The sequence below is a fragment of the Aulonocara sp. 'chitande type north' Nkhata Bay genome, linkage group LG9 (assembly GCF_057382095.1).
Source record: "Aulonocara sp. 'chitande type north' Nkhata Bay isolate Kocher_YH1m ecotype deep benthic linkage group LG9, A_spYH_male_GT1.1, whole genome shotgun sequence".
Taxonomy (NCBI): domain Eukaryota; kingdom Metazoa; phylum Chordata; class Actinopteri; order Cichliformes; family Cichlidae; genus Aulonocara; species Aulonocara sp. 'chitande type north' Nkhata Bay.
Window position 1 is genome coordinate 19947215 of NC_141352.1, and position 24744 is coordinate 19971958.

The following is a 24744-nucleotide window of genomic DNA, read 5'->3' on the forward strand; positions in this document are numbered from 1 at the left end:
AATTTGTAACATTACCTGAAATTAATGTTCATTTTAGATTGTTGTACCGTTTAGTTTAATGTGAGAAGGAAAGAAAGATGCTAGAGGTGGTAAGTAAAAAAACCATACTGCTAATATAAACGGCTGCATAGTTAAAGTAAACTCATACAAAGTCTAATTGATATACTTTTTTCATTTTTTTCAGTCAACAAGAGCACAATAAAATAAAATAAAGACAATACACTGCAAGTAAAAGATGTCGTGCTCAGTCAATGTGGCCTAAAATAAAGACTAATTCATAAACCACTTAATTTTATTTTATTCTCTGTTAATTTCTGACTATGAATGATTCACTTACTGATAAAGAACGATAAACAGTACGATCAAATATCGCAGCAGCTGAGAATCACGCTTTCATATGTTTGTATTGTCTGCCATCTGCTGGAAAATAGGAGGATGACACCCAACGTGTGTTATTTTCTGTGGCTTACGAAAACACCGTCAATATTTTTTATTGCTTTGCAAAAACATAATGTCAGCAGAACAGGTAAGTAACTGTGACACGTATTCTTTTCCCACGCGATAAAGGATTTAATATATCTCTCTCTGAATGTCCAGTTCTTGCGTGTGCTTAACTTTTCTTTGATTGTATCTGATTTCATCGGCCTACATTTGTGTTGCATTAATGACGAAGCATAAAGAAGCTCTGTATTTCGTCATTTATTAAAAAAAACAAACAAACCCAAAAAGCATACCAACACATTTTTATTGCCCTACATTATCTTATCTTTCTTTTTTTAATTAAAAATATGGTGCTTTTTCCCCCTCCAAGCCTTCGCACGAAAAAACTGCAAATTCCAAGTATTACTGAAGGCAGCACGGGCTCTCAGGGCGCTGCTGATGCGGATGTTGCTGTGTCTGAGCCAAAAAAGTAGCAGTTCTTTCCGAAAAGTTTGACCCAGGCTTTTGATGATGTCGGGCGCTGTGCAGCAAAAACAAGATACTGTAGCGTTACCGGTGTTCGCTGCTGTCACCCTGGCACTCATAACCATCCTCAGTGTGTGGAAGTTAAAGCAGTTCAAATATAAATTGGTAAATGAAGCTGGGGTTGCAATGTTTTATGGTAAGTAGCCTAAATATTTACAGACTACGGAAGCCGTTATTCAGCAATACTTCCTGGACTCGGGGCTTGAAAGATGTATCGAAAATGTTTATAGAAGACATTTCTGGGGTTTCAGAGGCATGCAGTTTTGGACACCGGCATCTCATTTTGCTTTATTCATCATTTTATACGAGAACACAGCATCTTTAGGTGACTCCTGATATGCAGGTGTAACAAGCAATCAGTTGTCCTATACTTGATGCATGGAAATAGTTTTAAAATGTGCACATTTATGTCAACATGTGGCACATTGCACTTTCATTCTTTTCCAGAACCCAAAGTTGTTGTTTTTAGTGTAATATAGTGAATTACCCCTTTAATAACAGTTTTTGCTGTTTGTAATTCTTTTGCAGGTTTGCTTCTGGGGTTAACTGTGAGATTAATATGGACTGATAAAGGAGAGCAGTGTCCGGGGAACACAACAGCAGCAAATGAGCAAGCGAACACTTCTAACATCACGATGGTCAACATCACACCACACGGACATGTCGGAAATGAAAAAGGCCAGTTCAGCTCACATCCTGAGGTAACTGTGGTTGTTTGATTTCACCTTCCCTGACAAAACACATCAAAACAGAATAAATCCAGCGATCTGCCCTAAAATAAACATTTTCTCAAGAAAACAAAAATAAACTACATAATAAAAACCCCATTAAGAATATCTGAAAGCAAATAGCTGCATACAGGATGGTTTTTCCTCTGATGTAATTTCTTTTGACTGAAATAGCTTTTGTTTTCATTGTCTTTTCCTGGATCAGATCCATATTGTGCCTCTTGAGTATGCTGGCTATTTACATCAACAGAGTCCTCTAATGGTTCTTAGTTATTGGTTTTCCTTTAAACTCTCATGGTCTGTTTGTTCTTAGAAAAAGTCAAGAGTGGTGGTGCAAGGAAAGGGAGGACGAGAGAGCAATTTAACCTTTATTAAGGTTTTAGTCAGGATCAGATAGTGGGGATTACATTTTCAGGTGTGCCGTGCATACAGAGGGAAATTAAATTTAAGGGACCACATATGGACACAGTTCCAGTCAAGTAAAATGAAGCAACACAACACGGGTTTAATCACTAAACAACAAAACAACTAAATTAAGCTTTTGCTAGCAACTGTAGCGCTTTCTTGCAAAATTGCGCTCTCAAGACATTTCCCTGCTTGTTTACATGCAGCAAGCTTATAATGAGATACTCTTGCAAGCAGTTTTCTCTGCAGTGCAGGAAAGATGTAAGATAGCATCTCAACAGGCATTGCAGCATTTTCCTCTTAGAATAAGTTGGACACTTCAATCTGTGTCAGAGAACACAGTAATGATGCAAGAATGAGGGGCTATGATAAAGTAAATAATACACCAAAACACAAGGATTTGCTGCTGATGATAACAAAAAGACCCAAATAGGGGTATGGTATGATTAAAAATCATTTAATTGGGAGCCAGTTTGATGTTTGTGAAATCCGAAATCTGGTTTGAGCTCCTACAGACAATGATTCGGATTATTCAAGTACCATAAATACATGTTATTTCTGTCACTGAGGTGCAACAGGAGTAATGCTGCAACCTTAAGCCCCAAGCCTGCAAACTAATCACAGCAGTTATTTGTTAAAAAGGAATTAGCAGAGACTCTAACATCACTTCTAAGCAGAAAAGCCTAAGCCTCAAGAGCGGACCTTTGGCTGTCATCAGCATGAACACTGTTTTTTTTCCGCCACGCTTTCATATTTTAGTGCCGTGATCAGAGATTTGTCATATCAAAGAAGCCAAACGATAAACCGGAGCTTCAGCCACACATGCACCAACGAGCTTAAGAGAACGCGGAACGAGGGCGTTCTAAATTGTGTTTCTTAATCTCGGTGCCACATTTCACCGCAAGAGAAAGGCAGCAGTGAGGCTTGAACGTTGCGAATCATCCCGGTCGAGTGTAACTCTTCGCTAATGGCTTGGACTTTTTGGCCCCTTTTGAATGCGGGGGTCTCATTAGCAAACCAGCAGAGGCTACCACAAAGGCCATTACATTGGTCAGACCTGTTCTGTGTTGCCTTCACGCCATTAAGCCTGATACATATGGGATCCTAGCAGGGAGAGATAAGGATTTCATTGCATTACTGAGTCCATTACGTGCCACTGGGGAGTAAGGCATTAAAGTTTGTGGTCTGATTAAATTTAGTGCTGCTCAGCTGAAGAGGCAATTAGTGCATACACCACACCTCCATTCTCAAGTCTGTGGTGCAGGTGGCCCTTTGTATAAAACCCCCAGCATATGCATAATTTATTGATTACAGTGTATCTGTATTAGTATGTGTTGCACAGTTTTGTATTTGTCATACACAGCCTGCATAAATGGGGAAAAAACATATATATAGTGCTGTGTGGGTAATTGCAACCACAAAATAGTAATTTGTATTGAGCTGGGTTATGGTAGCAAAGAAAGGAGCAATTTGTAGCTCTAGAAGCACCTCAAGTGTGAATTACTGAGAAAGCATATTGGCTTTCCTTACTCTATAGGGGACTCTACAGCATTCGAAATATTAATTTAAAAACAAAAATGCAATCTTCCAAATGTCCCCAACCTGTACTTGGGTAAATATTCACCAAAATGCAGTGCATCCTGGAAATAGGATTTACAGAGAGAGGCCTACTTTCATTCATCTAAATAGTCATGCTTCTGTGTTGTTGTTTTTTTCCTTAAAGCAAGCCAAATCTAGGTCGTTCTTAAATGCCTGTGACCACAGCAGTATGTCAGTAAGCGTCACTTCCCCCGTCTCACTCCTTTGGCCTGAAATGTAATTGAACTCGAGTAAGGTTCTGAGCAATGTAAGACCCTGTGCAATGTAGGAACCAAGAAAAAGTAGTTTTATTTTGATCTGAATTGAATATTGCTGCCTTTTGATCTTCAAAATGTATCCACAATAGACTTAAAAAGGATTCAAGGATGAAGAACATGAAAGGCTACCTTGCTTAGCTGCTTGCATTGCATCACATCGGCTTGGGTGAGAAACAGACAGCGAGAGAGCACGCTATGTACAAAAATACTTGTGGGCGCTGGTTTTTATTTGTATTGACAGTAATGCAGTTGGGTTTTTTTAAGATCGTGTTTTAATGACATTTACTTGTTTTCTGTGTGGATGTAGCACTGGGTTACCATAAATTCTGGGAGCTGCTATGATGAAGATTGACAGAAGCAGTTAGACCTCTCTTTTCTTGTTATGCCTTGCTTTAATCAGTGTGAGTCAGAAGACTTGGGCAGTACACAGTGATTATATCATCGAGCCACTGAGAGATCTGAAGTGATGTAACCGCACTGTAGCTGCCAGATTGAAAGTTCAGATTGTTGTTGAGAAGATTTCGTAGCATTTGATTACTAAAATGTTTTTGAGCACACAGATCTAGATAGGTGGGAGCCTGCTTTTGCTATATATCATGAGGTGGAAGCAGTTAAAAGAAAAAAAAGGTGGTACATAAGAATGAACACGGGTGTTTCCATGATTTTCTAAAACGGGGTGACACGGGGTAGACCATGAGCCAGTGAGGGTGAGCCATAGGAAACAATCAGAAATAATTACTAAACAGCTTGGAAACTGATATAAAACTTCAGCATTAGCTGGCTTGTATAAATATTAATGCCACAATAAAGACTAAACTAACAACATGCAGCACAGGCTTTTTGGTCATTAAAAGCAAATCACTGTATTTCACTCATACTTTGATTTAAGTTCACTTTCACAAAAACCAGGACTGAGGGAATAGTGGGCAGCAAACCAAATCATAAAGTTAAAATGTTAATATTTTCAAGTCTATTATAACATTATTTATTTGTATTATTTATCACTATGCAACATTTCCAGTGTTGCACTGAGGAACCCAGGGGTGGGGTTACTCATTGGTAACCTTTGCTTCCAGGTGTGGAAAATGTACATGTATAAAAGATGGATAGTAATAGTTTGTGCAGACTTGTTTTGAAGGCTTGATATGACCATTTCTACGATCATAATCCTGGCTTTAAAAACACACATGTGACGAGAAGGAGCAGGTCTTACTGCTCAGATAAGATCCATTTTGAAGCACAGTATGACCACAATAGGCTAATTTGATATGACCCAAAGTGAGTGAGTGAGCCCGCTATCTCAACAGGAATGTGTTTTTCCAGTAGAATTCTATAAGGCCGCAAAACTATCGCCATCTGGCGGCCTTCAGATAGAATGCAGGTTTAAGGCACGCCTATGCACGTAGCACACATCCCACTTTTGTTATTTACAAAATTTGATTTTGTGTTTTTGTTTTGTTTTTTGAAGAAAGGAGATATCAGGTACTTGAACACAATTGAGAAAAGGTGCATGTTTGCCAAAACAGGGCTGCTGAAATGAACTGTGTGTGTGTTTGTGTATGTAATCTGTCTGTCAGTCAGACTCTCTTGCTCCCCGTGAAACATTGTCAGTCACCAACACAGCAGCTCTGTCGTTTACAGGAGACCTTTGATCTGCAGGTCCTTTTCAATCTGTTCCTGCCACCCATCATCTTCCATGGAGCTTACACTCTTAATCAGGTGAGACTGCTCTCCTGACACGTCTCCCAAAAGGGTGTAAAAGGCCATTTCTTTTAATGTACATGGGTTGTCCATCTGTTAAGGACTTCCCATATGGTGCACTGTACTGATTCTTACACCAGATGTATTTAATGTCTACTAAACTGTTGTCTTGTTTGTTTTGTGAGTGTTACTAATTGGACTAATTTTTATTTGTTGTTCTAGAAACGATTCCTTGCAAACCTGGGATCTGTTCTCACCTACGCTTTTGCAGGTACCATAATCAGCTGCATGTGCATAGGGTAAGAATTCTTTGTTTATTTATGCAAATAAACTGAAGTAAAAGAAATACTGAGATGACAGACAAATGCGGTTAAACAATTCAGGCATAGCTTTATGGTGCAGTGGTTAGCACTGACTCACAACAAGAAGGTCCTGGGTTTGAATCTAGCATGTGGGCTTTCTGTATGGATTTTGCAAGTCATCTCTACATTGGTTCTCTCTGGGTACTCTGGCCTCTTCCCACAGCCCAAAAGAATGCATGAGCTTGAGGTTAGGTTAACTGGTGATTATGAATTGACTGTAGGTGTGAATGTGAGTGGGAATGGTTGTCTGTCATGTGTGTTAGCCCTCTGACAGGTTGGTGACCTTTCCAGGGTGTACCCAACCTCTTGCCTGTGACAGCTAGGATAGACTCCAGATGCCTCCGTGACCCTGATTTGGATACGTTGATGGACATTATCTAACACATGTCACCAGTAATATGAAATAGTGTTCTGTAAATGCCCCCATAAGCCAAATCCTGTGCTTACACCTGTGCTTTTGGTTCTACGACTAATCAAAATTTCTGTAATAACACTACAGTGCACCAAACTCAGCACAAGTAATATTGATTTTGGAGAGAGTACAGATATCTACTGATGCTATTGTAGCCTGACATAGCTAGATGGCACTCTCACACTCTGAAGGAATTTGAGGCTTTTTCTAAACCAGTTGTCACTGATGCTCTAATTGCTGCACAGAGCAAGTGAGAAAACCTCAGAATTCCTTAGTTGTTATTTTCTTGCTTTAACTTCAACACGTTTTGTGGTTAGAAGAAACTGAACAGTCCAGGATTTACACCCCCCCCCCCCCAAAAAAAACAAACAAACAAACAAAAAAACAAAACAAAACCCACAGCATTATTTCATCTAACATTTCCTTAATAGGCTTTTAAAGCTTCTACTAGTTGTCATTTTTACTTATTGTGTTTTCTGTTTATGTATAAATGATCTTAACTCCCCCAGTCAGTCATTTCAAACAAGTGGGTTTGAAGGTCATGTGCTTAAAGTATTGCCTGGAATTAACTGGCTAAAGGATGTTGCCTTCCTTCCTTGCTCCATCTATTATTCCTTTACCTGGAGCAGCATTTGTCAAACTTCCCCGTTCCCTCTGGGAAGCAGGAAAGGTTTTGTTCATGGCGCCTCATGTGCTCCATTTTTAATGCTAAGGCATCAGAGCTGGCCAGTCCTGCTGCTTGTTAGTGTGTCATATCCCATAGGGAGTTAGTGTCGTGAGAGTGTGGGAATCTTTCTGTCTCAATTTACAGTCCTCTTCCTGTCTTTTTTTCTGTGCCTGACTCTCTCATTTTCTCTCTGTCTCTCTCTGGATGTCTAACACACACACACACAAACGCACAATGCACAATTAATCATCTTAACCGCAAGTCTTCCTTAAAGATACACGAATAACACAGCTTAGTTGCTTGACCTAAGGACAGTGCTTTAAATACTGGCTGCAGGGGGCAGGTCATGTGCTGTCACCGACAGAGCTATGCCAGTGGACAGAAAGGTTCCCCAGAGGACACACTGGCATACTGATTATTATGGCATGCCCCACACTAACTGGATTAGTACTCAGCATACATCAGTTATCACTAAGGAGCTGAACTGACTGGACGCTTTATCAAGTCTTTGTGTACAGTTTTATTTTTTTCTTTATAAGTGAGATAACACAGTGGAGATACAATACTAGATTTATTTTTGTATTTGGCTCCAGAGCTGATAAAAATATTGTGTCATTTATATTTCTGTCAAAGTGCCCTTCACAAAGACTGTTAGTGGGTTATATTTAGTCTTCTAGGTCATTGTGCATGCACACACACATACACACTTATGCTGTTCTGTTATGTTGGAGAGTACCGTATATAACAGTGTCTTAAAAGAATGCAAACAGTTAGGATAGATGGATACTGACCCCCAAGATGGTTTGTGGTGTGTGTGCGTGCGTGGGTGGTTCCATTTAGTAGGTGGATGTGGGGTCGAGTTCGGAGCATATGGATATTCACACTCATTCGCATTAACATGGATAAAATAATAAAATTCCCAGCACAGTCGCAGCTTTGTGTGTTCGCTTGTGTAAAAAGGAGCTACGGCCTGGAAACGGGTCAACTCACCTGCTGGTAGCGTCTGGCCCCATTACCCAGACTACTCTAGGGGAAGCCCTGCTGTGGTTAGAGGGATGACTGATAGACCTGCTCTGGCTGGCGCTCCCTGATGACCTCACAGTGTTTCCTTCTGTCTGTTTGTCCTCAATCCCAGGGCTTGCATGTACGGCTTCACCAAACTGATGGTACCTTTGAGCGAACGAAAAGAAGAATTCTTCCTCACTCACTGCCTCCTTTTTGGTGCCATTATGTCAGCCACTGATCCAGGTAGTCACCCTTTATAAATAACCTTCTGCTAATAGCTCATCACTTGCAGTGGCAGCATTGATCTTGTGGTTTTTTTTGCATATGTGCTTTTATAATTTGTAAAGCAAACGTGCTTTTTTTTTTTTCTTACCACAAGTAAAAGATGAAATGTTTGGCTGTTGATCACAGTCGATATATAAAAGGCCCATCACCAGGCTCTGCCTTATACATACAAATTAGTTATAGAAATAAAATCCATATGTGTTGAGCATATTTGAGGAGCTGCATATTGCTCATTTCTGCAATTTTTTGGGGAGTTTTTATTTATTACTGCAGATTCACTGAGCAGTTAACGTATTAGATAACATGTTTCAAAAGGTCCAACCTGGTGCACACTGTTCTTTCACACCTTATTTTGTTTGGTTTTAAGTAACAAGGTGTAACATTGAGATTGACAGACGAATCTTTGTATAACAAAAACATTGACAGCTAAGGCTACTGTATATGCAGGAACAGAGCCACAACACCCACTCAGTAGCTGTAACTGCTTTAAATTCAGTGCACCTTTCTCCTAAGTGGAGTACACACAATAAAATCAGTGGTCCTCAAGAGCAGTCATGTAGAGTGTCATACAGCATCCTGTGGTAATGTCCTCATTTGGTAATGAATTATTTATACGGTAAGTGGCTGATAGGGGTGAGTGTCAGCGAGGAGCTGTAGGTTATGGTGCGGCTGTCACACTGATTGACATTATTTTTGCCACACCATGCTGCGTTCATCTCTGCCGACTCCGGCTCGCTTGTAGCTTTGATTTGAATCACACTGTGATGCACCGATGGCCGAAACACAGATATGCCTCACCTGCTTCCATCTCTGCAGCGTTGGTTTTCTGACTTTTGGAGAAGCAGCTGTCAGAATTTTCCAGTTCATTTCTCTTCCTCGTGAACTTTCAGTCACAAGGCTGAAATGGACGAACGCAACCGAAACAGGCTCAGTCTGTTACGCTGTAAGACAAAGACGTAGTGATTCTCAGAACAATGTAGACGTGTCATCATGTCATAACCCTTGCTTGCTTGACAGCTCTCTGGTTGTGCCACTGCCACATATATGCTGTAAAGCACAAAACTTTAGTGCTCTTTATTTGAGTTTTTAAAAAATATTTATTAAACAATGACATTGGTGAGCCATCTGACTGATCCCAAATGTATTTTTCTGCTTGGAGATGACTCCAGAGATATAGCTGCGGTTTTAAAAGTGATACAAAATACTTGATTAGATTTTTTTTTTCCTGTTTATTCTACGTTGAATAAAGTGGAGGGATAGGTAATAGCATTTGCTGCAGAGCTGAAGCAACCTCGCTTAAAGTGTTGCTTAAAGTGGATGCTGATTTTACGCTGCAACTACCACTGAGGACACTAAAGTAATGTTACTGTATTGTTTTTGTGAAATTACCATCTTAGAGGTATAGGCAAAGTATAGATTTTGAGCTTTAGATGAATCTGATATTCTTTAGAACGTCGTCTTCGAGAAAAAAAAAGTCTGTAAGTGTGGAGGGTTTTTCAAAGCAGCATTTAGGCATAACTATTACAGAAAGTCATATGAATATTTCTGTTTTCTGTTGGTATTATCCTCTTTTCAAACACACGGCTCAGCTCAGTATGACTCAACATGTCAAAAATGTGATTAGCATAGTAACCTCTAAACCTAGAGAGATTATATTTGGGTCTTATCCAGGGCCCTATTCTTCAAAACTGCAAATGTACATTTTCACGTCTTGTCTGTGAAAATTCATACTTGGGAAAGGTAGAGTCTGTCTGCTGACTGTTCATATATCTACGTAGGTAAATTTGCAATACCTCATTGTTAACATTTCACCTTTAATGTTTCATTAGATGAGGCTTCTTCTGGGTTTTATTCATCATTTTTTGTTGGCAGAAGAAGCAGGCCCACAGTCTTGCTTTTCCTATTTGTTCCTTTCATTTGGCATCTATTGATTTAAAAAAAAAAAAACTTTTTAGTTCTATACAAGCCACCACAGAACCATAGCTGTGAAACCTGTTCCTCCAAGACTCAAAATAAAATGCATGGTTCAGGTCACAAAGTGGAACACCTGCTGTGCTGTATCCTCTAGCTGCAGGGATGGAGGCAGGTCAGTGAAACCCTCACTTAACTTCTGAAAGGAATGACTTCTGTTTCTGTGCTACCGTTTTGGCTTTCCTCTTTAAAAAGATTTATAAATACTCTCACACACACAGAGAGAGAGAGAAAGAGATGAGCACCAAGAGCCTTTGGAGGAGGTGGTCTTGGTCCATTTCCAAATGAACTCCTGAGCGGTTCTTTTATGGTGTGAACATGATCAGGCCCCGATCTGAACCATCGTTTATTTGCTTCTGTTGCTCCCAGCCCTGATACATCTGCCCAATGACCAAACTGAACATTCTCATGTAGTTTGTAGGGACGCAGTTTGGTTTGCTGAAAGAGAAATGAGAAGTAAACAAACCATAGGTATGGCTCAATATACCAGCAGCATAGCATCGTCAAACACAGAATTTTAGGCATGTTATTGCAACAGAGGAGCAGAAGTACAACATTAAGGTAAACATGGAAGGCCACAATTGGTGCTCACTAAGCACACATACAGTATGTGTTTAGTCTTTATTAATATATAACAGGCTAAGTAAGACAAGTAATGTAATGCTGAATTCTGTGACCGGTGTGGTGCATAATATACAATAATTCATTGTTTGATGTCACAAACACTTTACCAGTTGCACATTTTGGTGCACTGACACTGACTTACAGTAATTTCCACCGTCTTGCATCACCTCTTCCTTTAATAACCCTTCGGTTTTTGGAATGGGGGGGCGGGGGGGTTTCATTCTTTCTGTATGTAGGATTTCATCCAGTCAAAAATTCAGGGCTTCCTTTGTCTTATTTTTCTTTTCATTGCCCAGACTCGGTCACATTGAAGCCATTGTTTTGTGATATATGTAGAATGTGGTTTGGAATTTTCTTGTTGAAAAAAGACAGTTCCAGCTATTGGGCAAGAAAATTGAATTTTCACACAGAAAATTGCCGTCAGTTTTAGTCTTAGTCAGTCAGAATCATTTCAATTCAGCCAGCTTGTGCCTGTTATGAACAGTCTGCATTCTGCCACTCCTCGGTTTTACCTAAGGAAATGCATTTAGCTCGAGGTGGAGAAAGAAAACCATCACAACATTGTAATGGGGGAGCTGGCACTGCAAAAGAAGTAAAACCTGAAAAAACTAGCTCACAAGTGTTCAATGAGAAAGCCAGAAAGTGTTTCCTCAGTATAACTTTTTTCTTTTTTCAAAGGGCCATGAGTATTATTTTTAAGACAATTTCTCTAAGTAAAGTGAATTAAAAAAAAAATTTTTTTTAAAGTGAAGAAAAAAGGCTAACAGGCAACTTTATGAATGCAGGTTGTTAACCACGCTTGCTAGCTTGGGTACATTTACACACATATTTACACTCCACTCTTTCATCCATATGAGGTAATCCCCTAGGTCCAAAATATCAACATAGCAGTGGCTAAATGCTAACATTAGCTAACTTTGACTGGTTCACAATGAACCTTCAAAATGCAGCGTGTAGTGGCTGATGTCACAGTGGCTATATCCATACCTCATACTGTCTATTGTTAAAAGTGGTACCTCTTTAGTTTGTTGATTCAGTTGTGTTGTTTATGTTTAATGTGTTTTTGTTGAGTATTTAATTCAAATTATGAGAATTTTTGGCTCAGCTGTCCTTCAGTTCATCATGTGTAGCATCAGTATACAATTGGCATCAATTGTGCCTTCACAGATGTGCAAGCTACCCATGCTATGTGTACTCATGAGCCCCTTGCCAGATGCTGAACTGTGAACTGTTAACAGATCACTTGCTTCCTATCTAGAATAACTTTTATATATTTTACATGCTATATCTGCACTACTTTAATTTACATAGAAATAAGTGACTGTTTAGCAGTGACTTTTATATCTTAAATTTCTATAGTTTTGGTTGGTTGTTTTTATATTATCAGTATAAGCATAGCAAATTGATGTGCATTTTAAAGATGTAAACATACACTGAGAACCTTAGTTAACTTGTTCAGTCCAACTTGAAATGAAACCGTTATAAAGCCTCAGTTTTGGGTGTTTTTTTTTACTGAGCTGGGGAGATTATAGTAATTCCCTGTTGCCTGTTATCTCCTTCCTAATCCGTCATCTCTTTGAGTATTATATCTGCCTAATTTGGTCAAATCAGCAAGCAAATCCCATGCTTTCTGACTAAGATGGTCGCAAGCTTTGCCTCTGCTAAAACTCAGCAATGGGTAATTTGACCCAATAAAGCTCCCTTCGACCCTTTCAACTGTATTATGTCTGAAATAATTGTCTAGGCTCTCTACCTTATGGTGTTGCTGTGGAAACTGATGAACACTTGACAGCTGTAGGATGGAGTTTCCATGACAACACAGCCAACCAGCACCTTGTGAGTGTGAGTGTGTGCGGCGAGGGTGGGTGTTTTTATTTTTTTCCCTTTAGTGTTGGAGTGTGAGGAGTGCATGACATACTGTCATCGGCCAGGCATTATGGAAGCAGGGAGACGGAGCAATCCTTATTCCAGGGCCTACCCCACACTCTCCAGATAAAGGATTTCCCCCAACCAGAAAGAGCTTTAAACCTGTCAAACACCAAAGAGCCAGATCTGTCAAAACAAGTCCTGAGGCCGCTCTCTGGCCACCGCTCGTATTGTCAGTCTGGTCGTATCCTTGCTGTCCTGCCACCGCTGGTCTGTGTGTTCACAGGGCAAAACTTAGCAATCGTCCTTGGCTCTTTTTCCACATCAGAATGTTTCCATCACTAACTCAGAGTACTATTTTTGCATTTTGAAATCAACAAGTGGAATACTAATCCACCAGGAGTTGTTATTGTTTTGAATATGATAATGTCCGGCCTTCAGAATTGCACATGTCCTTGCATGTGTATGTTTATGACTCCGCATTTGTGTTGTCTTTCCTCATATCTGACATTGTTTTTTGTTATGATAATTTTGTTTTCCTTGTTTGGAACCTGGCCTGACTTCTTCTCTGGCAGTTACTACTGTCCATTATTAGATGCCTGCATTTATCTGTTTATATCAGTCTGTCAGTTTGTGCACCTATCTCTGCATCTCATGTAAAACACTGTAATCTAATCTACTGTAATTGAACCAATTCTAGAGCTGATATCTTGCAGGAGATACTTGAGGTGTCTGGAAGTCTGGAGCTACTAGGCATGTCACTATCTCTTCAGTGTCAGTATTCTGCCTGTCACTCAGTGTCGACACTTAGTCGCCTGCTGAGCTGAGGATGCTGTGTGTGCATGTGCTCATTCATATGCTCAGCATCTTCTATGTGATATTTACTCTTCGTAAACTCACCGTGGAGTTCAAGTCAGCTGATGCTGTGTTGAGACGGGTTTGGCTAAATAATAAGTAAATAATCAGTTTATTAGTATTTTTCACCACCGATATGAATTTCCTCACAAATGATATGAGAAATTAGGATTCCTGCAAGCCAGATTTCATAAATCTCATAAAGAATTTTTACTAAGGCTCTTAAAAAAAATCTGTGTGTGTTATGAGCCGTTCTCTTGCTGATACAAATACAGCCACCTACAGGGTTTACATGATTTCAAGCTGTAACCCAGGAGTGAAAGAGGCATCGACTCACCGATCTACCTCAGCAGGATCTGCTCACTGATTGTATAAGTGTTGCTGCATTGTGGGAATGAGGGGAAGCAATCAGGACTAAAACGGTGGCGTGACCAGAAGGCGGGATGGCAGACATATAGGACCGTTCTTTTCCTGCTCATGATCCCTTGAGCAAATTAGAGCTGTGATGAGGATGAAAGGAAACCAACCACAACTAAATACCGATTTTCCCAAAGATATTGCCTAAATGTCTCTTTCTTGAAGTATCATTCAAAGAAACTGGCTGGCATCAACAAATACTGCCAGTCACTAGAAAAGGCCTAAGGGATAGCACAGTGGTGGTGACACATGGTGACGTCAGAACACACCTGATGCAACAGAACAGTAAAGATGCCACTAAATCCAGACAGTAGTTGTAATATGTAAGATCAACAAGCACACAGGGGAATTAAAAGTGCCTAGGATAGTGTCCAGGAGCATCTGTGCTGACTGTGGGTCAGACTTCCTCGAGCACTGATGGAACGCACCACCAGAAGTGGTTTAGAAAAAGAGATCTTATGGAATTTTAAGTTCCAGATTCACAAGCAGCTGCCAACCAAACAAGCAGACACAGTAGTAGTTGACGAGGAGCAGAAGAGGACAGCGGTAATAGATGTGGGAATCCCATGTGACAGCACTATAAGGAAGACTGAGAGGGGTTAAAGAATCAACCGAAACAAATATGAAGGGTCCAAAGTGGTACCAGTACAAACAGGAGCCATAAGTCCTGTGATAGACTGGGAGAGTAGCTCCAGCAGCTAGGCATATGTTAAAGAGCAGGAAACAAATATATACAGATGGAGAAGACAAGAGTAAAAAATAGAGAACACTGAAAGTAATGGACAACCTTCCATAATTCATCCAAGAGCATACTGACAACATATCCAATAAGTCACCAAAAAAATCCAATGAAAATGGGCACAGAATGACAGGTGTCTCTCACCTCAGTAAAGCTCAGTGGTCAGGAGTTCACTATCTAAAGAGAAAGGGAGAGTGGTGAGACAAGCCATTAAGGCGTTGCTGAATTTCCCTACAACTCACCATTTGGGAGAATGCTCATTCATGCATGCACGCTGTCATTGTATTCACCTTCATTTTCTCCCATTTATGGGAGTTTATCCCATAATTGTGGCAAATCTTTCATTTTAGTCTGACAGATGAGTCGGTACTTGTCCTCCAAAAATTTCCTTCTTTTACTTCAAGTCTTACTTATTTCATAACTACTTTAATGTAAAACCTGCCCCCCATCCTCCCCCTTTTTCCCCTTACCACAACTGCCAGTTGGAGCTATGCATTCAACATTAAACATTCAACATGCTCCAAGCTTGCATCACAAGTTATAATTCAATGCTCAACATATCCATTTAAATGCAGGAAAATCTCCACTGCAACCTGTAAGTACACTGCGCATTGGGGAATTAAGCACAGTGTACCGAAGCGTAGTAATCAGTCAACCTGTGAGTTCAAAATGAAAAAGATCTGAAGTTGTCTGGTTCCTGTTGAGATGCTCAAAAGCTCTTCAACCGGAATAAAGTTCAGGGAGGGACAGACAAGCTCAAAGCTGCCAGCAGGGTCAGTATAAACAGTATATTCAGGTAGCAGTTTTTTCTAGCAGTGAGTTAATCTTTTATTTAAAGCACCACACAATCTTATCTTTTTTCACAGCCAGCCTCCTCTGATTCCCAGTAACCTAGTTGTTATCGCTCTCTGTAGTGAAAACTGTATTAATGCCTCAAGCTAAAGAGTGTATGTCGATGTATATTCACGGTCACTGAAAATGAGTATGATATGAAACAGCAACACCTGCAGCTCTAAAAAAAAAGGATACAAGTAATTGTAGCAGCTGGTAACTGTGAGTGGCTAAGTGTATCTGAATCATGTCAAGAAATTCAGTCTTTCATATGTCTACTCTCACTACTCCTCCCAGCAAACCAGCAATGTTGTATATTATGTCTTTTAAACACAGGAAATGTGGCCCATGAAACACACAGACACGGTTCTGGACTTTGTTTCAATTATATTGTAAGTGGATTTCAAATTTAAACATGATTTTCATGTTTGAGATTTTAAACTTTGGCATAAATGAATGTAATTTTTGTAAAACTATTTGTTTATTTGGTTTGTGCTGAAACTAATTTGCCATTGGGCCCTTTAATATTCTCTTTGTATATGCTACCCTTGGGCTGCATATTTGAAAAATACAATATTTCTTATCACTTTTACGCTGATGACATTCAAATTTATTGTCAACTGACTGATGATCTGTCAGCATCACTGCACTTCCTGTTCGATTGCCTGAGAGAGGTCAAAGATTGGCTGTCAGATAATTCTCTCATTTTAAATGAGAAAAAAACTGAAGTTATGGTGTTCGACCAGCTTGTTGCCCTGCTGCTAACTCTCTCTCTGATTCTATACGTAACCTGGGTGTCTACTTGGACAGCTCCTTTAAGCTCGATAAGCAAGTGTCATCTGTATGGCTGTGAAGGTTCTCAGTCATCCAGGTCATCGTAGTCAAAGGAGCTTGCAAAGAAAGGCGTCTGGACTTCTTTAAGTTACTTGAAGACGTTTCACCTCTCATCCGAGAAGCTTCTTCAGTTCTAAGGTCAAATGGTGGAGACTCCCAGATATAAACCTAGTGGGAGTAACCCCCCACAGAGGGACAAAAGGACCCCCTGATGATCCTCTAATCGCCTGAGCCAACACAGAAGAGCCACCTCCACAGGACAAGACTCAGCAGTCCATCTGCATCTTAAGGATAAAGGACACTCTTTCGAGGATGCCAATGTTCACATTTTGGACAGAGAGGACAGATGGTTTGAAAGAGGAGTGAAAGAAGCCATCTATGTCCACTATGAGCGACCATCTTTGAACAGAGGCGGTGGTTTACGACACCAACTCTCTGCCATCTATAATCCAGTTTTGAGTTCCCTTCCCAGACGCCTTAACGCCCACTCACATCCTGGGCCATCTGATCTCAGGAATTCGCATGATAAGGTGGGGCCAGGTTTCACAATGAACTCACCCGAAACTCTGGCTGATTGGGACCCACACCCAGTTTCACACCTTGGCTCAGGCGATTAGAGGATCATCAGGGGTCCTTTTGTCCCTCTGTGGGGGGTCACTCCCACTAGGTTTAAATCTGGGACTCCCCACCATTTGACCTTAGAACTGAAGAAGCTTCTCGGATGAGAGGTGAAACGTCTTCAAGCAACTTAAAGAAGTCCGGACGCCTTTCTTTGCAAGCTCCTTTGACCAAGTGTCATCTGTAGTTAAATCTGGCTTCTTTCAATTGCGCCGGATTTCTAAAGCTAAGCATTATATACCACACAGGGACCTGGAAAAACTTATCCACACTTTTGTGACCTCCTGGTTAGACTATTGCAATTCTCTCTACTGTGGTCTCCAAGCCTTCTCTCATCGAAGGCTGCAGCTTCAGAATGCTGTGGCTCGCCTTCTTACTGGAGCCAGAAAATCTGATCCTATTACTCCAGCTCTTGTTGATCTACACCGGTTACCTATCAAATATCGCATTGAGTTTAAAATTTTGCTACTCACTTTTAAAATCCTGAATAATATTGCATCCAGTTACCTCACCGACCTCCTCAATTTGTACACTCCTTGTCGTGCATTAAGATCATCAGATCAATTACTCCTGGCCCAACCTAAGTTTAGACTGAAGACCAGAGGTGATCGTGCCTTTGCTTCAGCTGCACCCAACCTTTGGAACAGCCTCCCTGCTTCTATTCGTGCCTTGGACTCTATCCAATCCTTTTAATCAAGATTGAAAGCATTCTTATTTGACCTGGCTTTCCTGACCAGTTAATACCCTTTTTAAACTTTATATTAAATTTATTGTTTTATTATTAATTTTACTGCTGTTTTTATCTTCTTAGTAGATATTTTGTATTCACGATCTGACCTTCCTTCTTTCTGTATTGGGGTTTGATACCAATTTTATTTAACTCTTCTGGTCTATTGGTGCCTCCATTCTGTCTGTGCTAGTGCCTGATCTGTACCCTGTTATTGACTTGAATGTTCTTTCTCCCCTAATAACTGTGAAGCACTTTGGTCTGCCTTCAGGTTTTTAAACGTGCTATATAAATAAAACTGTATTGTATTGTATCATCCATTGTTCATTTAACAAACACTAAGTCAACATGTAGAATCAGATTATTAAACTATGCCTGATGACTCAGTAGTTTAAAGAACCAACTTTACAAGCAATAACTTAAATACTGGTTATTGCTGTGCTTGAGAGTTGGTAGAGTATGGTGTTGATGCCGATGTGTTGTGTTTTGTTGTCAACAAACGTGGGACTGTACAACAGCAGTCCCCAATGCCCGGGCCACGGACCGGTTCTGGTCTGTGAGTCGTTTGGTACCAGGCCGTAAGAGTTGAGGCTCGGGTATGAAATTTATGGTTTTCAGGGTTTTTATCGTTAACTCTGTTTCCCTGGGTGTTTTTTTTCCCCCCGTGTTGTAGTTGTGAGCCTTATTTTGAAAGAAATATTTACAAGTTACCATAGCAACCAGAGAGCATTAAGGGGCAGAGAGGAGGATGTTACTCTCAATGTTGTTGGTGCATTTCAGGAGGACGCTGCTAATAAAGTTACACAATTACACAGTGAAAAAATACCACTGTTTTCGTCTTGGTGGTATCATTTTATTTTTTTGTCTTTATCTAAGACACCTTAAAGGCCGGTCCATGAAAATGTTGTCTGATATTAAACCGGTCCGTGGCGCAGAAAAGGTTGGTGACCACTGTTGTACAATATGTCTTTACTTTGGTCTCAGCTGTCCAAAGGTTATCGTTGCAGATGTTTTGTGGTTTGTCCAGATGCAACTTTGCAAACGTAAGCCGTGCTGTCACATTACAAGCCTTCCAAACACGCCATGCTTCATGTTTCAGTTCAATATTTTTCTACTTGTACTGCCATAAACTTTAAGTCCTGGGAAGACCAGATTATATTTGTTATGTTCAGTTACATAAAACCTTAGAATTGAAAGACAGTCTACATTTTCCCATAACTGTAATGTATAGGTGATTGATCCAGTGACACAATATAGGCCAAAAACTATGATAAAATTATAATAATTAAATAATTTTCTTTTTCTTTTTGTAAAACAATATGCATTGTGTCCATGATGTAGCATTAGAGAACACCAAGTAACTGTATGTCATGTTGATTTAGACCATTACTATATGCAGATTGCCCATTTCAATGTAATGTAAAAGCAATGCTTGTCATGTTTGAGACTATTAAACAGTATAGGAAGTTTAAGGCAGATTGAAGTATTTATATTGGAGATACAACAACTTTATAATTTGTAGCAAAACATCCAAACTCATCATTGGACCATGAAAATGACACACTATTCGGTTACAACTCAAAAGGCTTAACCTTAATCATCACAGGATACATCGTAAAAACTGATCATTTCATTCTTGGTGGGCAGCTGGGTAGAGTAGAGTCTATGGAAAGGGGGAAACTAAAAATGGTAGGCTTCCTATTGGGTTTACGCATGTATCTAAGAATCTGTTTTTATTTCATTGAATATTAAAAGTGGCTGCATAATTTCATGCATGTAGATAAGAAATATCGCATGTTGGTTACTTACACTTTAAAGGGTCTTTCTCTTGCTAAGGCCCACTCACATAATGTAAAGTTTCATGAGTTTTCAAACATGTGTAGCACTCCAAAAGCCTCACATCACTCAATGCTTGGATCCTAAAAAACAAAGAAATGTAACGTTCCACTTATGTTAAACTTTGCATTTTTCTTTCATACTCCAATTTCCAGTTGTTACAGTGGGGAAAAAAGATTATGATGAGCAATGCGCTTAATTTGTTCATGTATCATTAACAAACATAGATATTATCTTTCCCAAGTCATTGTGTAATTTCTACATCCTGTTTAGCTTGAACAAATCTTTGCTTAGTTTGCCCAGTTGTCAAAATCTTTATCCCGCTGCTGTCGTCATACTGTAGTTTTTTGTCAGCTTACTTATTAATTCTTGTACTTTCTCTTCTTTGTAATAGCACAGGAGATACTGGAGGACACTTCTGCTGTGTAATTAACTGAGTAGTTTTTCTTTTTCTTTTTCAAGTTGCTCTACTTCCTGCAGCCATTAATAGCAACACTTCTCCTGTTTTGTTTTTCTTTCTTTTTTAAAGTCTCAGTCCTTGGCCTGTTATCAGATCTGCGTGTGGACTTGGATCTGCACATGCTGCTGTTTGGCGAGAGTGTCCTGAATGATGCCGTTGCCATCGTCCTGACACAGTGAGTATTTTGCTTTAGTATTTCTCCAAGCCCTGAGAATGCAATCTATTTCAAGGTTTAATTGCGTGGGTGCTCAGACTTCTCCAAATGGCATTATGGGGGCGGATGTGGAGGAAGGAAGCCTGAGTGGGTGCTGCCAGCTTTAAGGAAAACAGCAACAATCCCTTAAATACTATGCAGCGAACTGCATAAGTGAGTTGCCCCAAGCACTATCAGCATCTCATTTAGGTCCTTAATGCCAGAGTAAAGAGACAGTCCCATGCTGCGAACTTGGTTATCATAGCTAATGTTGACTTTGGAAGAATACAACACAAAATTCTTGGAAACTCAGAGCAGCCAGGATGCAGTCATGCATTCTCCATGCATTTCATTTGCTTAATTCTTTCCCCTTTTCTCCAGCTTTTTACAAAACTATGCATGCTTCTGTCCTCGCACATTGCTGTCATTGTCTGCTCTGTTTACACAATGCTAGTGAGCAGAGCTAGTCGTGTAGATGTGAAAGCAGATGGCAAGCCGGAGACAGAGAGGGGCGAAAACTCACATCTCCACAGTCACAGACAAGCAGGCAGACACACAAATAAAGCAGGAGGAGAGATAACATCTGTGCTTATTATCTTTAAAAAGACTGATGCAAATATATAGAACCTGACATTCTGACATCTCGCTTTCCAATTGAATAAATATGCTTGCCAATTCCTAGAAGGGGAGCGCAAATTGTTGCATTGTGTACATTGTACGGTGGAGGAGGGAGCCTGCAATTCTTCCCAGACAAAGAGTCAGATAGTGTTCTGTTTGTTCTTAGAGTGGCGTGACCAGCCTACATGCCATCTCCTTTCACTCGACTTGGTCACTCGCCTGCCGGTCGCCCTGGCCCCATGCACAAAGCTGGCCCTTATTAGTGAGCCAGGCAGGGTCCTGGCACTAGAATTTTAACAAGCTCCCAGAGCAGCTCAACCTTACGCTGATGTGCCATCTCACAGTCGCAAAACGTCCTGCTGCAGCAGCCCTGACCCAGCCACCATTCAGCCAGGTCCTGCTTTAACATCTTGGGATCTCAACTGGGATAACAGCCCAAACCATCTGAAGTTACAGTCTCCAGAAGGTCACTCTGATCACTGACTAGTGGGCAAATGCACCACAGGAGTCTTTCTTTTCAGGGAGGAGAGGGGGGTAATAGATTTCCCCTTTTCAGCATGCTGAGCTCATTACCATAGCTTGACTGATTCTTCCCCTCCCGCTATAGAGATTAGGGCCTGTTGTGATGTGTGCTTGCTCATTCCAGCCTGATGGTACTGAAATTGCAGAAACAAAACTATTTTAATGTTAGTAGGAGTATAAGACATCTTATACTTACAGTATATATGAGTGGCTACCAGATGCTGTGTGCGGTGTGTTTGTTTCTTTACTGTGAGCAGTAGCTCTGGGTCCCATTAAATGCAGGGAAACAAAACAAGTGCCACTTTGCTACCGTTTTTGCTGATTCCATAGTTTGTGTTTCATTTAAAACAATCTAAGTCCACGGGGGAGTACATGGGAGGGTCTTTGCCGGCTAAAGAGACTGTGTCATTCCACAAAGGCAGACTGGTTCATCAGCCACTCTCTTGGTCGCTTGTCTGGGCTTGCATTACCACAGGCACCCCCTCCATCCCACCACACACAGACATGCACACAATTTCTTCCTCCCTCTGTCCTCCCTGTGAGGCCTCTTTTGCGCTCAATGACTTCCATATGGAGGCCTCCCTTCCTCTCACAAAGTAAATATTTATAGCAGTGTGAATAATGCTGCCATCTTTTTTTTTTTTTTTTTTTTTTACTTGTTTCTTACTAACTACACTGAGATGTCTCTGAAACAAAGAAAAAATCCTAATATTTTTTTTTTTCTTTTTCGGGAAAAGATGGAAGTTCTAAGGGAAACCATGTAATCTAAAAAAGGAATGACTCCAGTAAATAGCACTTAGCTCAGCATAATAAGAATGTAAATTTATGCTCATTGTTTTCCACTAAGAACCCAGTTGGTCATATTTCTGATGACTGTTCTTATTGCAGAGTCATAAACGTTTTTGTTTTTTTTAAATTTGTATTCTCAGCATCTGTAGCAATCAAAGTGTCTCTGTTGTAATTATGCCTCTGGCTTGTTTTTGTTCCATAACGGCTCTGTTTGCATTTGCTTCATGTTTCTCCTAGTGCCATCACCACCTACACCCAGATGAATGCAGGACTCCTCTTCAACCCCACTGCCTTTCTCCACGCCTTTGTTTTTTTTCTCATAGTGCTCATTGGCTCCTTCCTCTTAGGTCTCATTTTCACAGTAATAACAGCCCTCATATCCTTTTCATCCCGTCCCATCTCTGCCTCTACACCCCAGACTCAATTATCACCTCAGCATCCGCCGCAGTATATCCTGTTCCTCAACACTATAATTGCTTCTCTAACAAACCCCTACTGTACCACTTTTACCAACAAAAGCGATGCAGCTAAAGTCTAAAGTGCTCCTGCGACATTAATGGCTGCAGAGAGGTCGTCAATCAAGCCAATAGCCTATGATGAAGTTTCAACTTGCGCCGTCGTCCGGCGTTTCTCTCTGATCTTCAAGTAATTAGACTTTAGGATGAAAAATGGGAATGTGTCATGAGGGGTTTGGGCCAGGACTCAGCTCTTATTTACAGTGACTAATCTCTGGGTGTAGGCAAACCACAAAGTGAGCATTTATTAGATTTTGCTGATGCTAACCATAGCAGCATCCTGCTCTTGTGTCTGCTATTTGTTAAAGAAATTCACCTTGATGTGTAGTTGCTCATTCATCTTTTAATTAATAACCACACCTGTCCTTATTAATTACAAAAACAATCAGGCTTAAGAAGGTGTATTTTTATTATTGCATGCCCGAGGAGTATTTTAAGCGCAGCCTATTAAATACCCTTCAGGCCTAACTTTGTAATATTTCCAGTAGCCAAACTTACCCTTCGTTTCTTTCTATGTGGCTGTCAGAAATATGAAAATTCTAGTGCCTACTGTTTTGCCCAGAACACCGTGTAAAATATTGCTCTATGGTTTGCACCCAAGCTTTGCCGGAGGGGATGTGGGACAGTGGAGCTCACTGCCCGCGTTTACTCTGTATGGGCGATCCCCTGGCTTGTTGAGCACTATTTGCAGTTGCTTTATTTTTGCAGGCAGCGTACCACAGTTTCTCCAGACTGTAGCACTGGAATGCACTTGTGCAACAGTGGGAAATTTGTCCTGCATTTGCAATATGAACCCTGGCCTGATGCAAAGTGTTAAATACTTCATGATTATCTTATGTATCTTTAACTTTCATTTCACCTCACCAAATTCACTCGGCTGCATGAAAATCCCCTGCTGGAAACGTCAGTCTTCTTCTTGCTGTCCTGGAGCAGCTACCTCTCGGCTGAAGCCTGTGGGCTATCAGGTGAACACTGTGTGACTTATGTTGTTTGTGTGTCTGTGGCCATGTCAGTGCTCTGGGTAGCTGCCCTTCTCCCCTCAGGCGTCTCTTCTCAACTGCTCCCGCTGGCTCGCATACTGCTCTACAGTATCAGTGACACCCAGCATCTGTTTGACTGGCTTCAAGGCATTTTCTGTTTCCACTCACACTCCAAAAACCTGGAAATAATGTGCGCACATACTGCTGTCCAGTCATGACCATCTGCACAATTCCCTGCTTGCATACAAGATTCAGTTTTTTGGGTTTTTTTGTCAATCAACCAACACTCCCTGTACAGTCAGTGATCTCTCAGTCAGATGCACTCTTTAACCAACAAAGTGTTTTGCATTGTTCCAAGAATCTTCTCATCACAGACAACTGGAAGTACCAGTCCTATTCTTCTTACTTTAAAATAGCTGCTTCTCCCTGAGAACGCTTGTAGTTTTAGTTTGGAGATGACACCACTTACAGGTCCTTACCCAGAGTGGCTGCTCTTTAAGAAAGTCAAAGTAATGACGTATCTTTGCAAGCTCATGTTTGGAAAAGACCATTTCTCGACTCTGCTGCCTAGAATTGTCTTCTGTTTCTTTACTGATGTGGTGTAATGTTGTTTTGAAATATAAGTCGAGTATACATTAGCGCACATTAGTATTAATGCTCTCTCTTCCTTGGCACTGCTCCCTGTGGCCTGTGGAGGCAGAGAAGATGGTTTTAGTGAAAAAGCTTGACCTTTGTCCATTAAATTCCAGATGCCCTGTTTATAAAGCGCATTTTAAATACTGCCCAGTGTGGGAGTCGCACCACAGAAAAACCTCAGTCGGTAATTCTCAGAGCCTCTAGTTTTCTAGTGGAAGTATATTTCTACATGCATTTCCTGGGCTGGTTTTAATACTTTGTTTTGACCTGAAACCTTTACTGTTATAAAATCTAGTTTAATGCTGATATTGTTGTCTAGGTAGTGA

General features: G+C 40.5%; 1 protein-coding gene across 1 annotated transcript in view; it reads left to right on the forward strand.

Annotated features, from left to right (window-relative positions):
- The first annotated feature begins 336 nt into the window (after nt 1-336).
- Nucleotides 337-24744, forward strand: part of LOC147322060 (sodium/hydrogen exchanger 9-like) — a 63993-nt gene continuing 39585 nt past the window's right edge. Inside the window, exons 1-8 of the mRNA XM_086306377.1 lie at nt 337-1102; nt 1495-1667; nt 5597-5674; nt 5879-5955; nt 8233-8345; nt 20235-20340; nt 22525-22663; nt 23662-23767. Of these exons, the coding sequence (XP_086162503.1) occupies nt 949-1102; nt 1495-1667; nt 5597-5674; nt 5879-5955; nt 8233-8345; nt 20235-20340; nt 22525-22663; nt 23662-23767 (946 nt within the window). The 5' untranslated portion in view covers nt 337-948. The remainder of the gene's footprint in view (nt 1103-1494; nt 1668-5596; nt 5675-5878; nt 5956-8232; nt 8346-20234; nt 20341-22524; nt 22664-23661; nt 23768-24744) is intronic.